Source organism: Mastomys coucha, unplaced genomic scaffold (assembly GCF_008632895.1).
Source record: "Mastomys coucha isolate ucsf_1 unplaced genomic scaffold, UCSF_Mcou_1 pScaffold22, whole genome shotgun sequence".
Classification (NCBI taxonomy): domain Eukaryota; kingdom Metazoa; phylum Chordata; class Mammalia; order Rodentia; family Muridae; genus Mastomys; species Mastomys coucha.
Window position 1 is genome coordinate 38,032,649 of NW_022196905.1, and position 20,316 is coordinate 38,052,964.

General features: G+C 42.3%; 1 protein-coding gene across 11 annotated transcripts in view; it reads right to left on the reverse strand.

Annotated features, from left to right (window-relative positions):
• Positions 1-20,316, reverse strand: part of Prom1 (prominin 1) — a 115,920-nt gene that overhangs the window by 49,800 nt on the left and 45,804 nt on the right. For 7 of the 11 annotated variants that reach the window (XM_031342140.1, XM_031342138.1, XM_031342139.1 and 4 more), the window contains 4 exons: positions 16,068-16,094; positions 13,190-13,395; positions 3,088-3,208; positions 411-474 (listed from right to left, as the gene is read on the reverse strand). In XM_031342140.1, coding sequence (XP_031198000.1) covers positions 411-474; positions 3,088-3,208; positions 13,190-13,395; positions 16,068-16,094 — 418 coding nt within the window. The remainder of the gene's footprint in view (positions 1-410; positions 475-3,087; positions 3,209-13,189; positions 13,396-16,067; positions 16,095-20,316) is intronic. The other 4 variants (XM_031342141.1, XM_031342146.1, XM_031342145.1 and 1 more) reach the window with 1 other exon arrangement.

Consider the following 20,316-nt stretch of genomic DNA (forward strand, 5'->3'; position numbering starts at 1 on the left):
TTTTTTAAAGATTTACTCATTTAATTTATGTGGATGAGTGTCGCCTGTGCATATGTCTGCATACCACATGTATGCCTCCTGTCCTTGAGGGAAGCAGAAGGCCCTGGATACCCTAGAACTGCAGTTATGGGTGGTTGTGAACCTCTGTGTGGATACTGAGAAAAGAGCCTAGGTTCTCTATAAGAGCAGCAAGATCTACTCACCACTAAGCCATCTCTCTGGTCCCTAAAAGTCGGATTTTAACCATCCAATGTCCAGTGGTAAGCACACAGTAGTTCTACAGCTTGTCCAGCCTTCCTCCTGCCTTCAGTTGCCTCCTCCTTTGGTCTGTGCTTTACAGGAGGTAGGAAGCTAAGGCGTCTTCTGAGCCATAACAATAAAAATGAAAGCTGTCTTTCAATGCTACTCACCATCCAGGTCTGAGAACGCCTTATTCTTGGTGTTGGTGTACTGCTCCAATATATAGTCAATTTGCTGGAAAAAGAAAGTTACATGGCATCTGCCCTCTGAGGTACAAAGTCATTGTACAAAGACAATATTTAAGATTTAAGATAAAAAAAAAAAACCCTAACTCTGTCTAAGCACTTTGAAAAAGAAACAGCTAGGAGGTGGTACGCTCATCTTATCTGGTATTCTGATGGACACACTCCCATGCTTTTTACTGCCTATTACAAACTTACCTATTGCACTTGCTTATTATAAATTTACTAGCTGTGGTCTTGTCTTATGTCTCACAATTCTGTGGACCAGCTAGATGGATCGTGATGAGGACTGTGTGGATGATCAGAGGTGGGTCTGTCTCTCTCCATATGTTCTTGCATCTTCTTAGTGACCCGCCTGGGTATCTTCATAAGATATCCTCAGGATCACCATCAATGAGAGATTAACAGACACTCGATGCAAGGCTCCTAGATGCCGGAGTTTCCAACTTGCCCAAGGTCATGTCAACTGTGTCTCCTGGTCATAAACAGGTCACAGGGACAGCCCAGACTCAAGGAGCAATGAACAAGAAGGCCTTCTGGAGTTTGGACGCATGCGTCCATGGTATTGACTATTCCTGACTGGTCTTCATAAGGAGTATTTACCTTCTTATCCACAGTGGCTCAGCTGACCTGCTTCCTACCCTCTCTGTGAGGCTGGGTTACCGTTCTTCTAGGGTTGCCAACCTCACCAGTGAACACTGCTCAGAGTTTGAATTTTCATTTCCCTGATTACCTGAGGTGAAACATCTTGCTCTGTTTGGAAACAGCTATATCCTGTCTGTCAGTTGCCTGTCCAATTAACTGTAAACCTTCTATTTGTTAAAGGTCTTCATATATGTTCAACCAGGTTAAGTTTCCCCCAAAGTCCCAGGAATTTACTCTCTTTAAAAAAGGTTGAGAGACAGCCTAGATTTCAAGAGCCACTGTTGTTACTTTTGGCATTTGGGGAGGGGGAAAAAGTTTTCTTTGGAATCTTCAGGATGCTACCTGAAAAAATATGAGCTTTTGTTTACATGGCAAGAGAAAAGTAATTCTACCTGTGCTAGACTGCAAAGCCATGCAGGGTTAAGCTCTCTATTTCCCACCTCCCAAATGCCTCCGTCCTTTACTTCCAGCTTCTTGACACACTTGATACACAGCATTCTGAGGACAAAATCAAGTCAGAAGGCCACATCTTTGTTCAAGGATCCATGGGTTTGGGAGGACCCTCCTCACCCATGCCAATACCCATGAGCACCACACGCTTAAGTCACTCCCTGCTCAGGTAATTTCCAAGTCACATTCTGTACAGGTGACACATCAACACACTCCTGGTATGAGGACAAAAGCAGTTTCTCCATCACTGCTGTCTTCCAATGGCGTGTGTGTGTGTGTGTGTGTGTGTGTGTGTGTGTGTGTTAGAGAGAGAGAGGTGTGTGTGTGTGTGTTAGAGAGAGAGATGTGTGTGTGTTAGAGAGAGAGAGGGGTGTGTGTGTGTGTTAGAGAGATGTGTGTGTGTTAGAGAGAGGGTGTGTGTGTGTGTGTGTGTTAGAGAGAGAGGGGGGTGTGTGTGTGTGTTAGAGAGAGAGATGTGTGTGTGTTAGAGAGAGAGAGGGGTGTGTGTGTGTGTTAGAGAGAGAGATGTGTGTGTGTTAGAGAGAGGGTGTGTGTGTGTGTGTGTGTGTTTAGGGAGAGAAAGAGATGTGCGTGCGTGTGTGTGTATGTGTGTGTGTGTGTTTAGGGAGAGAAAGAGATGTATGTGTGTGTGTGTGTGTGTTTAGAGAGAGAAAGAGATGTGCGTGTGTGTGTGTGTTTAGAGAGAGAAAGAGATGTGCGTGTGTGTGTGTGTGTTTAGAGAGAGAAAGTGATGTGCGTGTGTGTGTGTGTGTGTGTGTTAGAGAGAGAGAGGGGTGTGTGTGTGTGTTAGAGAGAGAGATGTGTGTGTTAGAGAGAGAGAGGGGTGTGTGTGTGTTAGAGAGAGGGTGTGTGTGTGCGTGCGTGTTTAGAGAGAGAAAGAGATGTGCATGTGTGTGTGTTAGAGAGAGAGAGGGGTGTGTATGTATGTGTGTGTGCTAGAGAGGTGTGTGTGTGTGTGCGTGAGAGAGAGATGTGTGTATGTATGTATGTGAAAGAGAGAAAGAAGAAAGTCCTTTCTAAGTAGTCTGACACACCTACATAGATAATAAGCAGGTATGCATAAAGCTAATGAATTCCATCTAAATAGTAACTATGTAAATGATAAGAGGTTAACTATACCCACCAACCAGAAAGGCAAGAGCATCCAACAATGTTAACAACAACAACAACCAACAAACAAACAAAAACCAAAACAACCCACAGTAAGACTCTTAAAATTGTTAGGCACTTTTACATGTGCAGTGATTGTATTATGCCTAAGTAATAAAGCAAAATAAGACACCTATATCTTAATGCTATGGAAACCATATTCTCATGCTTTTGAGACCTCTCTGGTTGTGCTTCCTCATCTACCTCAGTAAAGGGCAATGACTTTCCATGTTGGCTCACTGACTTCTTAAAAGGTTTGGCTGAGCTTCTAAACGCAAACACAGGTGCTCAGAGCAGCTTTCACAAAGTGCCGTGGAATCTGCAGGCTGGAGGTTTTTACCTTTGGGGTTTCAGTCAGGAGTGTTTGCAAGTCTCTGAAATTGCTCTCTGCCAGTTTCTGGGTCTTTTTGGTCCTAGTCCTTGTCTGCTGGTTGGCCACAAAGCCAAACACGATGCCAAGGCTGCAGGAAATGAGAAAAAGTGTTGGCCAAGATTCGATGTCCTCAGCAGCACAGGAGCCGCAGAACGGCCACGTCCACCACCTTCCACTGCAGCCTACCCACTAAGACCACCATTGCACACCACCAAAAGGAAGACACGAAACAGGACTAAGGCCTCTCTGAAGACAGAACTCCATGTAGGATGGAGTACTGTGTTATGGCTTGCATAAATGAACAGTGCCCACAACAAATGCTGGAAGGACAGTGACAAAGGCATAGGTGATGTCCAGTGTGTGTGTGTGTGTGTGTGTGTGTGTGTGTGTGTCTGTGTGTGCGCCTTGTGCATATAACTTCTTACACCTACACAAACATTCTCACACACCTGAGCTACCCCCAAAGAAGAGGGAAATAGCAAAATGGAAAGAGGGACTTGGGATGTCTGGTGTTTCTTCATTTGATTGTTAGTTTCTATATTGTGTAGATTGAAAAGATATAAGGTTTTTCAGCATTAAAGCACTATGGGAAGACTTAGTTTCATTTCCTGTTGCTGGGGTAAAATACATGCACAGGGATTTCCTCCCACACGATACCAGGTTATGTCAAGATGATAATTTGAAGTGAACTATAGCACCCATATAAAGTACAAAATCCACTCAAATGGTGGTGTTAGACATGTCCTGGTTCTCGTGGTGAGGGTTGTGTTTTCCTCATGGAAATTCTTGAATATGTACTTATAAAGAGAGTATTTTTCTATACATAAAATACACATCCATTACCTTGACACTTGGAAGAGCAAAGTGAGAAGACTACAGAGCTCCACACGAACCGAACCTGAGCTGCACAGCGAGACCTTGTCTCAAAATTAAAACAAACCCCTCAAGGCAGGGGAGCTAAAACCCAAACTACTTTTCAATCGACCACTAGAGGGCAGCAAGGAATTAATAAATAGCATAGCACGTTTTACCCATAGACTTAAAAGACCAAAACTGTTCTTCTGTAACTGTCCTGTCCAGTGTACAATGTGCCTATGTTTTTAAGAACAGTTTAGAAAGTACCAGAGAAATCATTGGAAAACAAAATGCAGCAGCCTATCAGGTTATCAATTTCTTGTGTTTTATGCATACATACACATGTACCAGTAGGATACTAGGTACCCTGCCTTTTTGCATTGAAAAATCCCATGTTGCCAAAAGCAAAACAACAACAGAAAACCCAGCCAAACAAACAAATGAACAATAACAACAACAAAATACGAGTCCCAGGACAAATATTCACTCTGTTTAAGAGTACTGCTACGTTGGACTGGAGAGATGCCTCAGCACTAGGAAAGTATTCTCAACTGCACTCTTCCCAAGAGAGAGCCCAAGTTTAGTTCCTAGCACCTGTGGAGCTGCTCCCAACCAACTGTATTGACAGTTCTGGGGCATCCAAAGCCTCTAGCTTTCAAGGGCATCTACATTCCTGTGCTCATACCCACACGCAGACACATACATGGACACATACATACATATGGACACGTACATGGACACATGCCTACATATGGACAAATAAGCATACATAGCCACATACAGACATTTTTAACAAATGAAAAGTATTGTTGCATCTGGAGGAGGGCTTAGTTCATTTGTGGCTTCTCTTTCTTAAACCTTGTCATCCTGTAGCAGTAGTGCACGTTTCCTCTAAGAGCTCCCAAGTGACCCTAGCATGCCTATGTGGCACATGACAGTACTTTACTCAGCCTAGTGAGCTACAGTGGAATTAGGAGAGCTGGAATATGTGACTTGGGCCTGGTTCCTCATCCCCACCCTGCCTCCCACCCTCATCCCACCCACCTCCCCACCCCACCCCTAACCCCCTACTAACTCTGGGAAGACCTTTTTCCTATCTGAGCCTCAGCCACCGTCTCCAAGGTCAGTTTGGAGCTGATACTATAAACCAGCTGGAATCCACCCTAGGATGTATAAACACTGCTCCCACTGCAAAGGAGAAGGGTTTGGGGGATGTCCACAAATTCCCTGGGACTTGTTTATTCTTAAGCTTGAGTTTTATCTTAGCGCAACCTCAGAAAATAAAGACAAAATGTCCTGTACCCTTTGAACTGCCGTATGATCCACTACTCTCTGTCCTACACTAGTATTTGTATACAAAGCAGACATTGAACCTTCAGTGACAATCATTGCTGATGAGCATGACACCCTAATCCTAAGCTAGGTTACTGACTCAATGAGTTTAGAGTTGTGTGCAAGACATACATGTGCACACAAACACACACAACCAAGAACTGAAACATGGTAATGTGCAAGGGTTTTTATTTAACTAAGCCAGGTTCAAATAGGTTGTGACAGCCCCTAAGCAGAGCTGGTATCCACCCTGGGGAATCTTTCCCTGCATTCTACTAATCATCTCAGCCATTCCTTCTACTGAACAACAGACCCATTTGGTCATGGAATAAGTCAAAGTGCACCAGGACGTTCACCACTTCCTATTGACCTTTTCCTGTCCATCACCATGAAAGGAGCTCCTCCGCAGGGATCTGTGATGTTGTGTGTTACAATGCCTGCTGAGGTTTATTCTTAGACCTGAGTTCGGTGTCCCTAAAAAGGAGTGGTACCTACCTCCCCTGTCTTGTCAACTCTGCCTTATGTAGTCTGTCCCCATACAGGAGCGCTTGAAGGGTTCTTCTAAACTTGATCTGCTAACACTCGCTGTGTGCTCAGAGCGGACGTCAGAAACTGCCCTTGTCCTTTATTCTATATGACTTTACTCACGAGATGATCGCTCAGATCAACGAACTGTCCTACAACCTTTTGGAAAATATTCTTTCCAAACTTTCCAACTGTCAAGAACACAGTTCTAGAAAGCCTGGCTGAGACCATCAAAATCATGCTATCAGTAACTTTAACAAAAATCTGTGCTAAATGGAGTTCTGAAAATGAACTCAATGACTTTCTAAGCAAAATTTCAGTGTAAATGCTTATGTTTAGGTTAAAAATGACAACACCAAGGGCTAGAGAGATGGCTCAGCAGTTAGCAAGGATGCTTTTCCAGAGGACCTAGGTTCAAGTCCCAGCAACCACATGGTGACTCTGTAATTCCAGTTCCTGAGGATCTGGCCTTTGCAGGCATCAGGCATGCACAAAGTGAACAGACATACATGAATATCAAAGACCCAAAGGTAATAACAACAAAAACAACAACAACAACAACAATAATAATGTTTAAAATGACAAGTCCAAAAGCCCCCGTGGTCAGACAGAAAGCACGAGAGGAAACATGGTGGCCTGAGACCTGGAAGATATCAGGTGGCTGGCAGAGCATTTTTTCTGTAGTTCTCTGAAGTAACACCAAAAAGGAACTTCCCAGAATCTACTAACACCTGTAAACTGAGTTCTTACATAAAACCTCCCAATGTGCAAATATTAGCAACTGATAGAAACATTATTGACCAATGCTAGTTTCCATTTATGAGCGCTAATTTAAACCTTTCATTTAAACAAAATAAAGAATGAATGACTCTATTTGCTGTCGATTTAGATACTCTCTGTCACTCATTGTATTTTAAAGCAAATATGAGAGCCACTTAAATTACTTTTTCTGCATTTTAACAGTCGCTAGTCAATGACTAGGGTACAAAGGCACTGAGAAAACAATGAGCCAAGGCAAACAAGCCATAAGATATCAGTGGATCCCATCAGTGGAACCAGACATAAACTACGAAATACGTGCTTTGGTGTAGCATAGTAAAATGTCTTCAGATTTTGAACAGAAGACAGGAACTTTTGTTCGGAGGATAAATGGCATTATGAATTGTCTATACTGTGGAAAGTAATCTCCTCACATACTTACAAATAAAGACTTAAGAGCTTTTTACAGGGAGGGGAAAGGCAGATGTGGGATAGGGTAGTGGAGTGGTAGAAGTGGGATATCATTTGAGATGTAAATGAATGGAATGATTAATAATAATAAAAGGGAAAAAATTTAAAAAGAAAATATATGTATATGTATATATACACATATATGCATGTAACAAGTAATGAAAATGAATATGAATTTGAAAAAGATAGAGTAAATGAGAGGACTTAGAGGGAGGGAAGAAAGGTGAGGAATGAGATAATTTCAAAAATAAAAGAAAATTTAAAATATATAAAAAAAGAGGTTTTATAGACCAAATCTTTAGAAAATTAAGCAATTTTTCCCTATCTATGGCCTTCATGAAACTGGCCAGTGAAAAGCTAAATAAATGCTTTTAGCGGTAATGGATCTCTTCCTTCTTAAAAGTTAGTTATTTAAATTTAAAACAACCAGATCTCTTGTTCCCATTAACAAAGACTCAAGATGTTCTGGCAGGATACAGTTTGCTCTGTTTTTCTGAGAATCTCTACCGTGCAAGCCAGGGAGTGGTAAGCACATCTTATACTTAGATAAATTTAGAAGCTTTAGTTCTCCGGGATAATCGTCACCAAAGCTAACTTATGATGATATCCAGAAACTCTCCAAAATTCAAGGCACGGATGGGTTCAGGCTTCTTTTTTTCTTTCTAGATTCATCTTTACTTTTACTTATGTGCCTGCTTGCGTGTCTGTGTATGGGTGCATGCAATTGAGTCTAGTGCTCACAGAGGCCAGGAAAGGGTGTTGGGTTCCTGGGGCTAGAGTTATAGGTGGCTGGGTGCGTGCTTTGAACTGAACTCGTGTCCTCTGCAAGAGCAGCAAGCACTTTTAAGCTTTCTTCCCAGCCTTTTCTTCTCTTGCATAGCCTTTGGAACACTCTGACAAATGTAGTTGTTGACAAGTGTGAAGGAAAGACAAATTGTTTTTTTCTGAGGAAGATACATCTGCTGACCCAGCCACAGAAGCGGGAATGCAATCCCTCTGCAGACAGACTGCCGAAACACGTGGCCAGATCTCAAGGTTCTCACATTCTATAGCTGCCTTTAGGGAAAGCTCAGAGAAAGCATGACCTCATGTGCTTTCCCACACACGAGGAAATTCTCCTCTCAACACGTACTGCTGTGTCAAGAACAAAACAGTAAGAGACTGAAAAAATAAATCTTTGAAATGAAAAGGTATAACCATAACAAACAAAGTGGTCGAGACTAACTGTCAAACCAACTATAATGAACTGTACAATTTCGAAGGAGTGAATGGAGCTGAGTCACGTGGGCACGTTCAGGGTTAGTGGAAGGATTTATGATAATCATTAGCAAACGTATTTATCAACAGTATGCAACATCTGCTGAAGCAGAAGCTAGAAGAGTTGCTGAGAAGGGGGACTTTCAGCATGGCAGCCATCTGGGTCCTTTCTAACATGGCCTCTGTCTCCTCTCTAACACAGCCTCCATCTGCCCCTCTCCTTTCACTCAGTCCTTTGATTTTGGTGACATGATTTCTTTCTGTTTTCATTCACTTTACTTTCATACATACAGAGCCGCTTCCTCATCTAGATCCTAATTTCAGCTGTCTTGATTACTTGCAAACAATATTTAGCAATTTTTCAATCATGATGAAAACTGATAGGGGTTTCTTAAACAGAAGATACCAAAATAGCTATAGTAAATTGAAAGGTTTGAAGCAAAGAAGTTTAAATTTCTTGTCTAAATTTAAAGAAGAAGAAGAAGAAGAAGAAGAAGAAGAAGAAGAAGAAGAAGAAGAAGAAGAAGAAGAAGAAGAAGAAGAAGAAGAGGAAGAAGAAGAAGAAAGAGGAGGAAGAGGAGGAGGAAGAAGAGGAGGAGGAGGAGGAGGAAAAAGAAGAAGAAAAAGAAGAAGAAGAAGAAGAAGAAGAAGAAGAAGAAGAAGAAGAAGACATCTAGTATTCTCATTTAGTCCTAAACTACTTTACACACAAAGCTTAATCTACAGCACGAAATCAAATTAAGTTCTTAATTTGTCACATACTCAAACAGTAGATCAACTCCGACTTAATTATATTGAAACCTGAAATTAGGAATAGAAAACAAATAGTTTATTTGGATTAGAAAAAAAACATGAGTAAATGTATAAGAAACTAGAAAATGGAAATTTTTTTAAAAAATAATTTTCCAAACTAATATATACTTTAAAAGCTTATCAAGATTTGTTTGGGGCTGGTGAGATGGCTCAGTGGGTAAGAGCACTGACTGCTTTTCCGAAGGTCCTGAGTTCAAATCCCAGCAACCATATGGTGACTCACAACCACCCGTAATGAGATCTGGTGCCCTCTTCTGGTGTGTCTGAAGACAGCTACAGTGTACTTATTTATAGTAATAAATAAATCTTAAAAAAAAAGATTTGATGGGTCTGGATCTCAGGGATAAGATAGGTGAGCTATATTTAAATATGTAAGTGAAAGCTAGGTTTATATCTTACTTTGTAGCTTTGTTGTTTATGTATTTTGGTATTTTAAGCACAGTAAATATTTTATCAGTTCAGAATAAGGTCACTCATAATTTACAGAAACACAAACAAAAGTCTAACTTAAAAGAGGAATCCAATATAGAAAATATGTCTCTTTTTTTTAAAAAAAAGGAAATCCTGTTACACATATGCAAATATTTATTGAGGTTAATATAAATAAATCTGTATAATAAAAAAGTCTTCATGGTGTTTTGACATGTATTCTCATGAGGCAAAAATTATTTGTTTGGGAGGGAGTGAGAAGATGGCTCCAGTTAAGTACACTGGCTGTACTTCCACATCTATTTTCAAATCCCAGTACCCACATGAAGGCTAACACCATTAGTTAGCCCCAGTCCCAAGGGATCCAATACCCTCTTCTGGCCTTTGTGGATTCCAGTCATGAACCATACATGGTACACAGGCAAAATATTCATATACACAAGACTTTTTTTTTGAGAAACTAGGGCTGGAGAGATGGCTCAGTGGTAGAGAGCACTGACTGTTCTTCCAAAGGTCCTGAGTTCAAATCCCAGCAACCACATGGTGGCTCACAACCATTCATAATGAAATCTGGCCCTCTTCTAAAGTGTCTGAAGACAGCTACAGTGTACTTACATATAATAAATAAATAAATCTTAAAAAAAAAAAAAAACAAAAAAAAACAAAGAAAGAAAGAACTAGCTTGCTAAGAGCGGCAGTGCATTCAAATGTTGCTTCCTGATCTGAACCTAGTCCTTAATATCTAGGTTGTGTAGATGAAAAACATACAAGCCAAGTCTATGGGCGAGGGAAAGGCATGTCTCCAGCTTTTGGGAAACACTAGGGAAGCCCTGTGGAGTCTGAGGGGTCTTTAGGCTGTAATTTACATTCCTTTGCTAACCCCTCCCCCTTCCCATGATGCCCTGCTGGGTCTGAGAAGGCTTCAAAGGGAAGTAGGGAGAGTGACAGACACTTCAGGAATTAGCAGTGAAAGAACAGATTTGAGTTGCTTGAGAGAGAGAGAGAAAGAGAGAAAGAGAGAGAGAGAGAGAGAGAGAGAGAGAGAGAGAGAGAGAGAGAGAGAGAATGAGTGAAGAAAAAGTCAGAGATGAAGAAGAGATGTCCACACTTTGAGTTCAAGTGAGAAAGAAAGCAATAAGCAGACATGCAGGAAGTTGAGGGCACATGTATCTGGGTCCTGTTGATGCACATGTTAATACTTAGTTAACATTTACACTTCTACTATTTTCAAGAAAGTCCTGTCTTTGATCCAGTTGTCACTACTCTGGGACAAGAGGTAATGTATCACTTTTGTTGGTGATCGGGAGCCTTTGTTGTTCATGTTCAAATTAATTCAATAGGTAACCCAGGCCCAGGAACTCAGTAACTCAGGAGCCAAGCAGCTGAGCTTCTTCCAGCTTCCCAGCAACCTTTAGTCTCTTTTCCAGGGGCAGCCGTTGGCTTTCTGTCAATCATTACATATCTTTTTTTTCAAATATAAAAAGGTGTTTTGCCAAGTGTGGTGGCACAATGCCTTTGGTCCCAGCACTCCAGAGGCAGAGGCAGGAGGTTCTCCATGAGTTTGAGACCAGCCTGTTCTACAAGAGTGAGTTCCAGGATAGCCAGGCAAGGTAGAGAAACACTGTCTCAAAAGCAAACAAATGAACAAAACCTTTGTGCTCCCTTTATTGTTTTATCAGATCTGAAGATTCCTTTCTCTTGTCATCTTTCTTTTGAGTTAGATCTAGATCTGTGAAATCTTGGGTGGGTTTATCTGCAAGCCATGCATCTTGGTCAAGTCTTTAACAATGACCCCACTTAAGCACTTTCCTCTGGGTTTGGACCCAGAACTTCAACTGTAGAACTTAACTGCTTTGTGTTTAAAGTCCCAATTAGGATGGTTAGACTGAAAACAGCTGCTGAGCAAAGGTGGTGTTCTTAGAAAGCAGAGTCTCACTGCTGAGCCTTGTGACTTTAGCCATCGGGTTCAGTGCTGTGCATCTGGCACTTCATTTCTTTTAGTGTAGGAAATATTCACTGAGGTCAAACAAGATGGCTCTGTGGGTAAAGGGACTTACTGCCAAGTCCTTGAGGATCGGAGTTTGAGCCCCAGGACAGGCATGATGAAATTAGAGTAGAGACCCTCTCAAGAGTTGCCTTCTGACCTCTCTCTATGTATGCACTCTGCCCCCTGCCCCACTGTTGGGAGCACACACATTCACCACACGCACAATAAATTAAAATATAATTTTAAAAAAATCTAAAAAGGCACAAGCATTGAAGAACTGTGGAACAGAAAGGGGGCCAGTGAGGGGCTCCTTGGGGGGCATTCTTCAGCTGGGAATAGGTGTAGATCCTTAAAGGCATGTATGTATGTTTCTGATCTGCCACCAGTCGGAAGCATCTGTCAACAGTGGGAATTACACATGAACATCCTGTCTTATGAAGGAATTCTAGACTCCACAAGTGGGGACAAATGGCAAATTCAAGAAGAGCAGGTATCAAAATGACCAGTTAGTTCTTTATGTTCAACAGTCTTCACAACTTCACGGAGTTCAGGGACTCAACTAGCAAACAGAGGCTCTCCTTCCTGCTTCTGCGCGCGTGTGTGAGCCTCCACAGCGGAGTCAGAGGAAGGAGGTAACAGCTTTCAGCCATTAAGTTTGCCTGGGGATGGGAACCAGGCTCAGTGGGTAAAAGTGCTTGCCACATAAACGAGGAGACTTGAATCAAATCCTAGGACCCCACGTAAAAGCTAGACATTTGCAGCAAACATCTGTAATCTTAGCACACCTATGCAGGGCTGGGAGGAGGAGATAGGAGAATCCTTAGAAGCTTGGAGCCAGCTAACCTAGAGTTCTTTCAAGGAAAAAAACAACAAAGAGGCCCTGCCTTAGGCAAAGTGGAAGATGAGGACCTAGGTCATCTTGTGACCTCATAGAGGCCATGGCATATGCACACCTGAATTCACACATTTCTATGTTCCCATAACACAAACACACACACACACACACACACACACACACACACACACACACACACAAATTTATCACAACATCCACTAGAGGGAAAAATGCCAAAAGGCTCACTCATGTTTTAAGGCAGGGCAACTTCCAGACTACACTATTATTATCTAGTTGACAATGGCACCTTTGTGAGTCACTTCCATTGTCCCTTTCTGTTTTGTTTCACTTTAAACTCATGGATTTAGCTGGGTGTGCTAGAACAGGCCTGTAATCCCAGGACTTGGAAGCCAAAGTAGGCACACTATTAGATGTTCAGGCCCAGCCAGGACTTTTGCAGTTCTTATTAAGTTCAAGGTCAGCCTAAACTCTATAGTGGGATCCTATCTCAAAAAAAAAGGGGGGGGGGGCTGGGTGTAGTGATGCATGCCTTTAATTCCAACACTTTGGGAGGCAGAGGCAGCTGGATCTCTTTGAGTTCAAGGTCAGGCTGGTCTATACAGTGAATTCTAGGATAGCCAGATCTACTAAGTGAACTCTACACAGAAGAAAGTGAAAGAAGAGATGCAGGAGGAGGAGGAGGAGGAGGAAGAGGAGGAGAAAATAAAACAAACACATGGATAAAAGCAGACATTCCCCCATCCTCCTGGAACATCCTCACAGCTGCGGTCAGAGTCTTGACTTGCCTCATGAGCAGACAAATCACCAGGAGGGAGGTGCCTAAGCACTTCCTCCGGCATGGCTCATTCTGCTTCTGCCGCTGGTGCATCTCTCCACCGCATTTGTTGCAGCAACGGCACATACAAAAGAAGAAGCCCACCAGAGGCATGAGGATAATGAACAGCAGTCCCAGGATGGCGCAGATAAGGACTCCGATCTCATAGAAGGCAACCTGCAATGCAAACGAAAGGCATGGCACAGTCACGCAAAACAGGATGAACATTCCACACGTACTCGGTGCTCACTATCGTGAGTACCTCAGTATGCACTCATTTAAGGATTTTTTCCATTGAGAAGCTCTCTGTTGAAGGAAGTAGATATTGAATTACCAGAATGCTGGCCAAGGGTTTAATATTCCTTTCAATTGCCTGGAAGTTACCTAAGAGCAAGGTCAAGTGGGGAATGGTTTATGGTTTACTTTCAATTCCAAGGGCATTTTGTTTTCCAGATAGCTAAAAAAAAACCTCTGGATAGAGAGCTCTACACCAGGAAGACAGAACAAGCAGAGATTAGGAAAGACTTGAACCACGTTAGATGAGATTGATTAGTGACAAACTCCATGTTTCTAAAAGAATCTAAATGTTGAACGAAGTGTAGACATTCTGAGTGACTCAAGCACAAGACTTTTACCTTTTCCATACAGACACTGAGAATAACAGTATGGCTTTTATCAGGTCCTTGTGAGAACTAGAGATAATGTATGCTGAAAGAGGAAGTACCTAGCAATAGCCTGTGGACAGTAAGTGAAGCTTTCTATGCCATCCAAGAGACAGACCTGGTGACTACTGACTGGGCTTGGCACTGGTCCTAAGTTCCCAGGATCCAGCACAACTATCACATGCAGTCACTAGATAGACCTTAATTATTTTCATTCTCCTTGCTTTGGTCCTGGAGCACATGGCACAATGTCCTGGAGGATGAACTAACCTTTCATCCCAGTCCATGCACAGTGGCTCACGTTCCTAGCTTGATCCTGGAGCACATGGCACAATGTCCTGGAGGATGAACTAACCTTTCATCCCAGTCCATGCACAGTGGCTCACGTTCCTAGCTTGGTCCTGGAGCACATGGCACAATGTTCTGGAGGATGAAATAACCTTTCATTCTAGTCCATGCACAGAGTGGCTCATGTTCCTCTTGTTTGTTTATTCACTGCCTGATTCTTTTGTTTTTGAGACAAAGTTCCCTGAACCTCAGATTGGTCTTAGTAGTAAAGAATGATCCTCCTGCCTCCATCTCCTGGATACTTCAATTACAGGATGTATGTCTCCATGCCTGGCTTATGTGGTACTGAGGATGGTACTCAGAAAAGTGTACTCTACCAACTAGAATGACAGAAAAATCATGGGATGACATCTGATGATTCGTGAACGAACAAGATAACAATGGATGACGTAGGTGCTATAATGAAGTCAGATAAGAGATGAGCCTTGCTCTTTTAGGTGTGCTCTGAGACCTGACCTCACACCCAACTTCCTGTTTAACCAACTCACTTTACCTTTCCACAGTTGAATGATGTCTGTTTTCTTTTCTTTTCTTTCTTTTTTTTTTTTTTTCATTACCATGAGTGAGGCAATCAAAAAGAGTGCTCAAGGCTACCACTCCCTGGGGCCTGTCCACAGTGGAATACAGCAGTAACAAAATCAGCTAAAGAAAAGAGTGACTTCTGTCCTGAAATCTGCAGAGCTAAAAAGCATCTCCCGATACAGGGATGTGATCATGTGTGTGCCCTCTGGCCACCTGTTGTGAGCAGCCACCCACCAGTGTGTGATCTCCTACCCCACTGTCTCTGTCATCACTCCTGAATGTCCAGCAGAATGAGCTTAGTGCCATCTTCCCTGCTGGCTGGGTCTCCTCAGTTGCCTGCCTTACCTCAGTGCCCGTCTCTTGGCTTAAATGGCTTGATGTACAAACAGCAGCCCTACTGGGTGGACAACCCTGCCAGAGGTGAATGTGATGCCTTGGTAGAAAGCACTAAACTGAAATCAGCTACATCCTTCTGAGAGAGCCTGGTCCCCACTGGGAAAATAGCCACTAATATGATGAGCCTCATAGGTACCAGGGATGAACTGCCATGGGTTCAAAACAAAAGCAACTGCTTAGAATCAATGTCCTATTGACAGCAATTAGCTATAGACAAGTGCTCATGTATGAATTTGGGTGCAGCTGACATTTTTGAATTTGTTCACTTCAATATTAAGGTAAAAATGCTAAAAAAAACAAGGGCAGCTGCTGAATTCAGAAGATGTGTGTATGTTTTGTGTGTGTGTGTGTGTGTGTGTGTGTGTGTGTGTGTAGCCTTTTTCTCCTATCTGTGAACACCCATTATTAACTGACTCTTTAGCATTTCCTTGAGAATAATATTGGCCAACTAAGAAACCAACCCAGACACTCCGAATTCTCACATACCTACAGATTTTGCTCCCACTTCCCAGAAAACAAAATTATTTAATAGTTTAAAGGAATTTTAAATATTTTCTGAACCACAGGAAGCAATAAACTCAAACCCAGGAGAGAAGATGTATTAAAATGTTTATAGTGCATTAGTTTTAGCTTCAACAACAATAACAAAACTTTATAAGTTCTATACAACCTTCCCAATGTTTCGACTAAGTATCAGACAGGGTCAGGAATGAGGCTGTATGATTTCCTTCTTCCCACCCTGCCATAGAGCAGAACTGATCTTAGGGTCTCACGCACCATAGAGATGACATAGACAAAACAAATAGAAACACCATCACAGGGGAACGACCGGGGAAGAACAGAAAGTGCCAACAGAGACAACACTAGCCATTGACCTAAGACAAACAATGACACAGAACAGAGAGCAAGCGCACAGTTTACCTTCAAAGCCAAGACTATGTTTTCTGGCTGTGGGAATCAAAGCAGTTGAGGAGTTTGTATGTAGCAGAGGCAGCATGCATTAAAATAAAACAGAAAAGTCACATGAGTCATTCACCAAAACCAGATTCCACATTGTAAAATATCAAGGTGGAAGGGTCAACATTAGAACAGAATCGAGATTCTTGAGTGCATATGGAGAATCAGTGTTTCAGAATCAAGTTCCAGAATTCACATTTGGGTTTTTGAAAGGTTCAAACTAAGCATGATCATCAGTTAGGGAAAAAGCAATCACAGGGCATTATAGATGTTAACATGCTTGCTATATGATCTTCATGAAGCAGTAACAAGAGCTGTCTATAATCCAAGAATCAAAGACAACTCTCTAAAGTATCCCCTCTAGAATGAAATCTAGAAGTTTCCTTCCCTTGTTTAACAGTATCCAATGAAGTTCCACCATTTTTTCCTTTTTTTTAAAAAAGCCATCTTTTGTTTTGTTTTTGCTATAGAGTTTTCTTTTCTTTTTTTAAAGATCTGTTTATTTATTATACGTAAGTACACTGTAGCTGTCTTCAGACATCCCAGAAGAGGGCATCAGATCTCATTATGGATGGTTGTGAGCCACCATGTGGCTGCTGGGATTTGAACTCAGGACCTTCAGAAGAGCAGTTAGTGCTCTTAACCGCTGAGCCATCTCTCCAGAACATGGGTAGATCTCCCATGTTCTACCATTTCTAATGCAAACTTCCCAGCATGGACCTTTACTAGCCAATCTGGGCTTCACCTCCTCATTTTTCTCAGCCATTCTAAGTTTGTTGTTGTTCTGGCAAATCATTTTCTCTCCTCCCTCCTTACTCCAACTTCCCACTTGACTATTCAGCTCATCCATCACTCACTGGATGAAACTCAAGTCTCAGAAGAGATGCTGCCTCCTCCTGAAAGTCTGGGCATTGTATATCTTCTTTCATATGACCCAGTATCCCTGAACATGCCATTAGAGATAATGTTCTCACTTAGAAGACCTGGCTGCCATATTGCCATCTCCTGTCATACCAACTCCAAGAAAGCAAGCTCCACATGTAATACTTACCCAACCAAAACTAAGTCAACTAATGTGCTAATGGGATAAAAGCTACAACCCAAGACCAGAGAATCCTCAGCATGGTCTAGATGTGGAGACCAGTCAGTCAGTCAGTCAGTCAGTCAGTCAGTCAGTCAGTCAGGAAAATGAACCAAGCCACAATGAGGAGAGGAGATCTCAGTGCATTTTTCTGTAATCTAAATTTGCTCAGTTTATAAGACTATCCCTTTTAGTCACCTGTGTGAGGGGGAAGAAGGTTGCTTCTGGTTTGGTTTGGTTTGGTTTTAAGATTTATTTATGTATATGAGTATTCTATCTGCATATACACTTGCAAGTCACAAAAGAGCATCATATCACTTTATAGATGGTTGTGAGCCACATGCCACCAAGTGGCTTCTGAGAACTGAACTGGAGATCTCTGGAAAAGCAGCCAGAGCTCTTAACCACTGAGTCAACTTTTCAACCCAAAGATTTGTTTTATGTTTGTTTATGAGTACCCTATCTGCATGTACACCTGCATGCCAGAAGAAGGCATCAGATCAGGTTATATATCCCATGTGGTTCCTGGGAATTGAACTCAGAACCTCTGGAAAAGCAGCCATCCCTCCAGCCATGTTACTGCTGTTTCTAAATGTCCTCTGAAGCAAAATAAACCAAAGTGGCTGTGTCATTTTCCATGTTACCATTTTGAAGTTTTCTGGTTTGGACTTTTGAATGTGTGCAAACTGTTTCTTACCTGGGGCAGATCCTCAAAACTTTGAAAGAACAATGCTTGTGGTTCTAATAATTGTTAATCAAAACACTGAAAATGTTGAGGGTTGGGGATATCTCAGATATACATGCCCCCAAGGGTCACCTTGACAAGTCCCATTCTATCTCCCTGGGTGAGTCTACAACCTTGACTCCCACATCTATCAGCCCTAAGGACCTCGCAGTGTAACTAATTACCAGGCTCCTCTTCCCTTATAGTACATGAGTCCAGGTCTGAGGAAGTAGCCAGGTATCTGTATTTTAAAAGAACTCTTGTGAAGATTACAACTGAGTAATTTGTGGAAATCTGTCCTCACTTGGCATTGTCATACTGGATCTAGAAAGGTCACTCTACTTATAAGGTATAACGAACTGCTAATTCTTTTGTAATTTCTCCAACCCAACCATCAGCCTGCCTGGTATATTTGATATGGTACACCTCCATGGACTTGGGTAGGTGAATTTTCACTGATCTCTTTCCAAATGAGTTGTCATATGGGATAAATTTATTTCTGTGTTGCACAGCAGTTAAAACTGTGATTCTACACCTTGGTGTCCTATGATTCCCTACTTAGTTGCTTGTTATAACCACTTAGGGATCTTTTAGAAATACCAGTAGCCAGCCCTGAAATACAATATAAAAATTTTTAGGGAACATCTATAGTATTGGTACTAATGCCACGCTGAGTCTCAGTTCCCTCAGGGGCAGATTAAGCAGAAAATGTTTCTGATGAGGCTTTACAAAAACTAGAAAGGAAATGGCAACCAGTAACATAACGGTTGCTCTGCTATTGGTGCTTCATCGTGTTTGGGATGAGCTGGTACTCAGAAAGGTTTCAGGCCCGAACTTAAGGCAGACAGTATAACCCGATGATCGCTGCAATGTGCTCTCTTCTAAATACCCTCAGAGATCCTTGGAGTGTGCCTTCTGCATGGAAAATGAGATGTGAATTCAGACTAGGGATATCTCTTCTCCCTCTGAAGAGGTGTTGGTCAGGTAGCTGGACCTCTTCCAAGCCTCTCCGTCATCTTGGAGCCTCCAGACAGGGATCCAAGCGAGGCTCCAGACAGGGATCCAAGCGAGGTGATGTTCCCATTTCTACCCACACCCAGAAGAACCCTTGCCATTTGGGCTAATGTTTTCCAGATACGTGGAAAGCAGCAGTCATTGTATTTTGCCCAGAGATATAAGCCAATCTGGACAGTGGTTTGGCAATAAAATAAAGTGAGAGAACTAAAGGTGAATGAATACTCATTAGAGTCCTAGGAGGGTAGTAAACAGAAGGTAATGTGGTTCCCTCTTCAACAGTCCCACAGTTGGCCCAGCTGCCAGATGAAATGCCTTCCACAGCAGTTTCCCTCTTTGACTTTTATAGTCATCCTTCTCCTGTGTCACCTATTTCAAACCAAGGCACCGATGAAGCTGATGATGTTTCTAATTACAAGATCTGGACTCATTAGCCATTGGGGCAGTGGGCATTCACATTCATACCTGTGCTGCCTATGTCTTTCTTCCCCTGGACACCATCCTCAGAGCAGAATAGGAAAGAGTAACATGCCCTACTTCACTGGGGGCTGAGAATATGACAAACACATCCCCCTGATTTTTAACACCCTACATTCAACACACAAAGCTCTATGTGTTTTCAGGGTCTTCTACTCACAACTAACCAAAATCAATGGAACTTTCTTTGTTTGGGTCCCAGAAGTAAATGGAGCAGATCAGAGGTACCTGGTGGGCTGGGCAGAGATCAGCAAGATGCTTTAAAGCTCTCTGAAAATCCTGGCCACCCACCTCCTATTATCCAGCCTGGGTCACTTTTCTTCCCCTCTGGACCAACTGTTCACCCTTTCCACACTTGACCTCTAATTACCTGGTCCACAGCACGCCCAGAGCATCCCCTACCCACCCACCCCTTGTCCTCTCCACTTCTGCTGGAGTCACTTCTTGTAGTAAGGGCTTCTTCTCAGAGTGACTTGCTTTCTTCTGTTTCTCTGTGTGTTGTTTCATACCTGTGGATGTTCTTATTGCCCTCTGCGCTGGAACCATAAGGTCGTGCCCCTGCTTGTCCAAGAACAACCTTGCTTATCTCTGCCATTCCTTTAATTCCAACCAAGCATGCACACCTAAGCAGATGCTCCACAAACCCAGCAATGAACAAAGATGGGAAGTTGTTACGCAGCAAACAGTTTGGAAAACCTCCCCTGTTCTGCCTTCTAAGGATTCTCAAGCATTTCTGCCTAGAGAATTTTCCTCCCTTAGCTAAAAAACAAACAAACAAAATTTAGTATTTCTTTTCAGGAAATTTTAGAATGACACATAACTTGTTCCTCCTCAACAACCAATTTTGTAATTTCTGCTACCACTAAAATGAGGTTTATAAAACACGACAACACTCCATAAAAATACTTAGTCAAAAA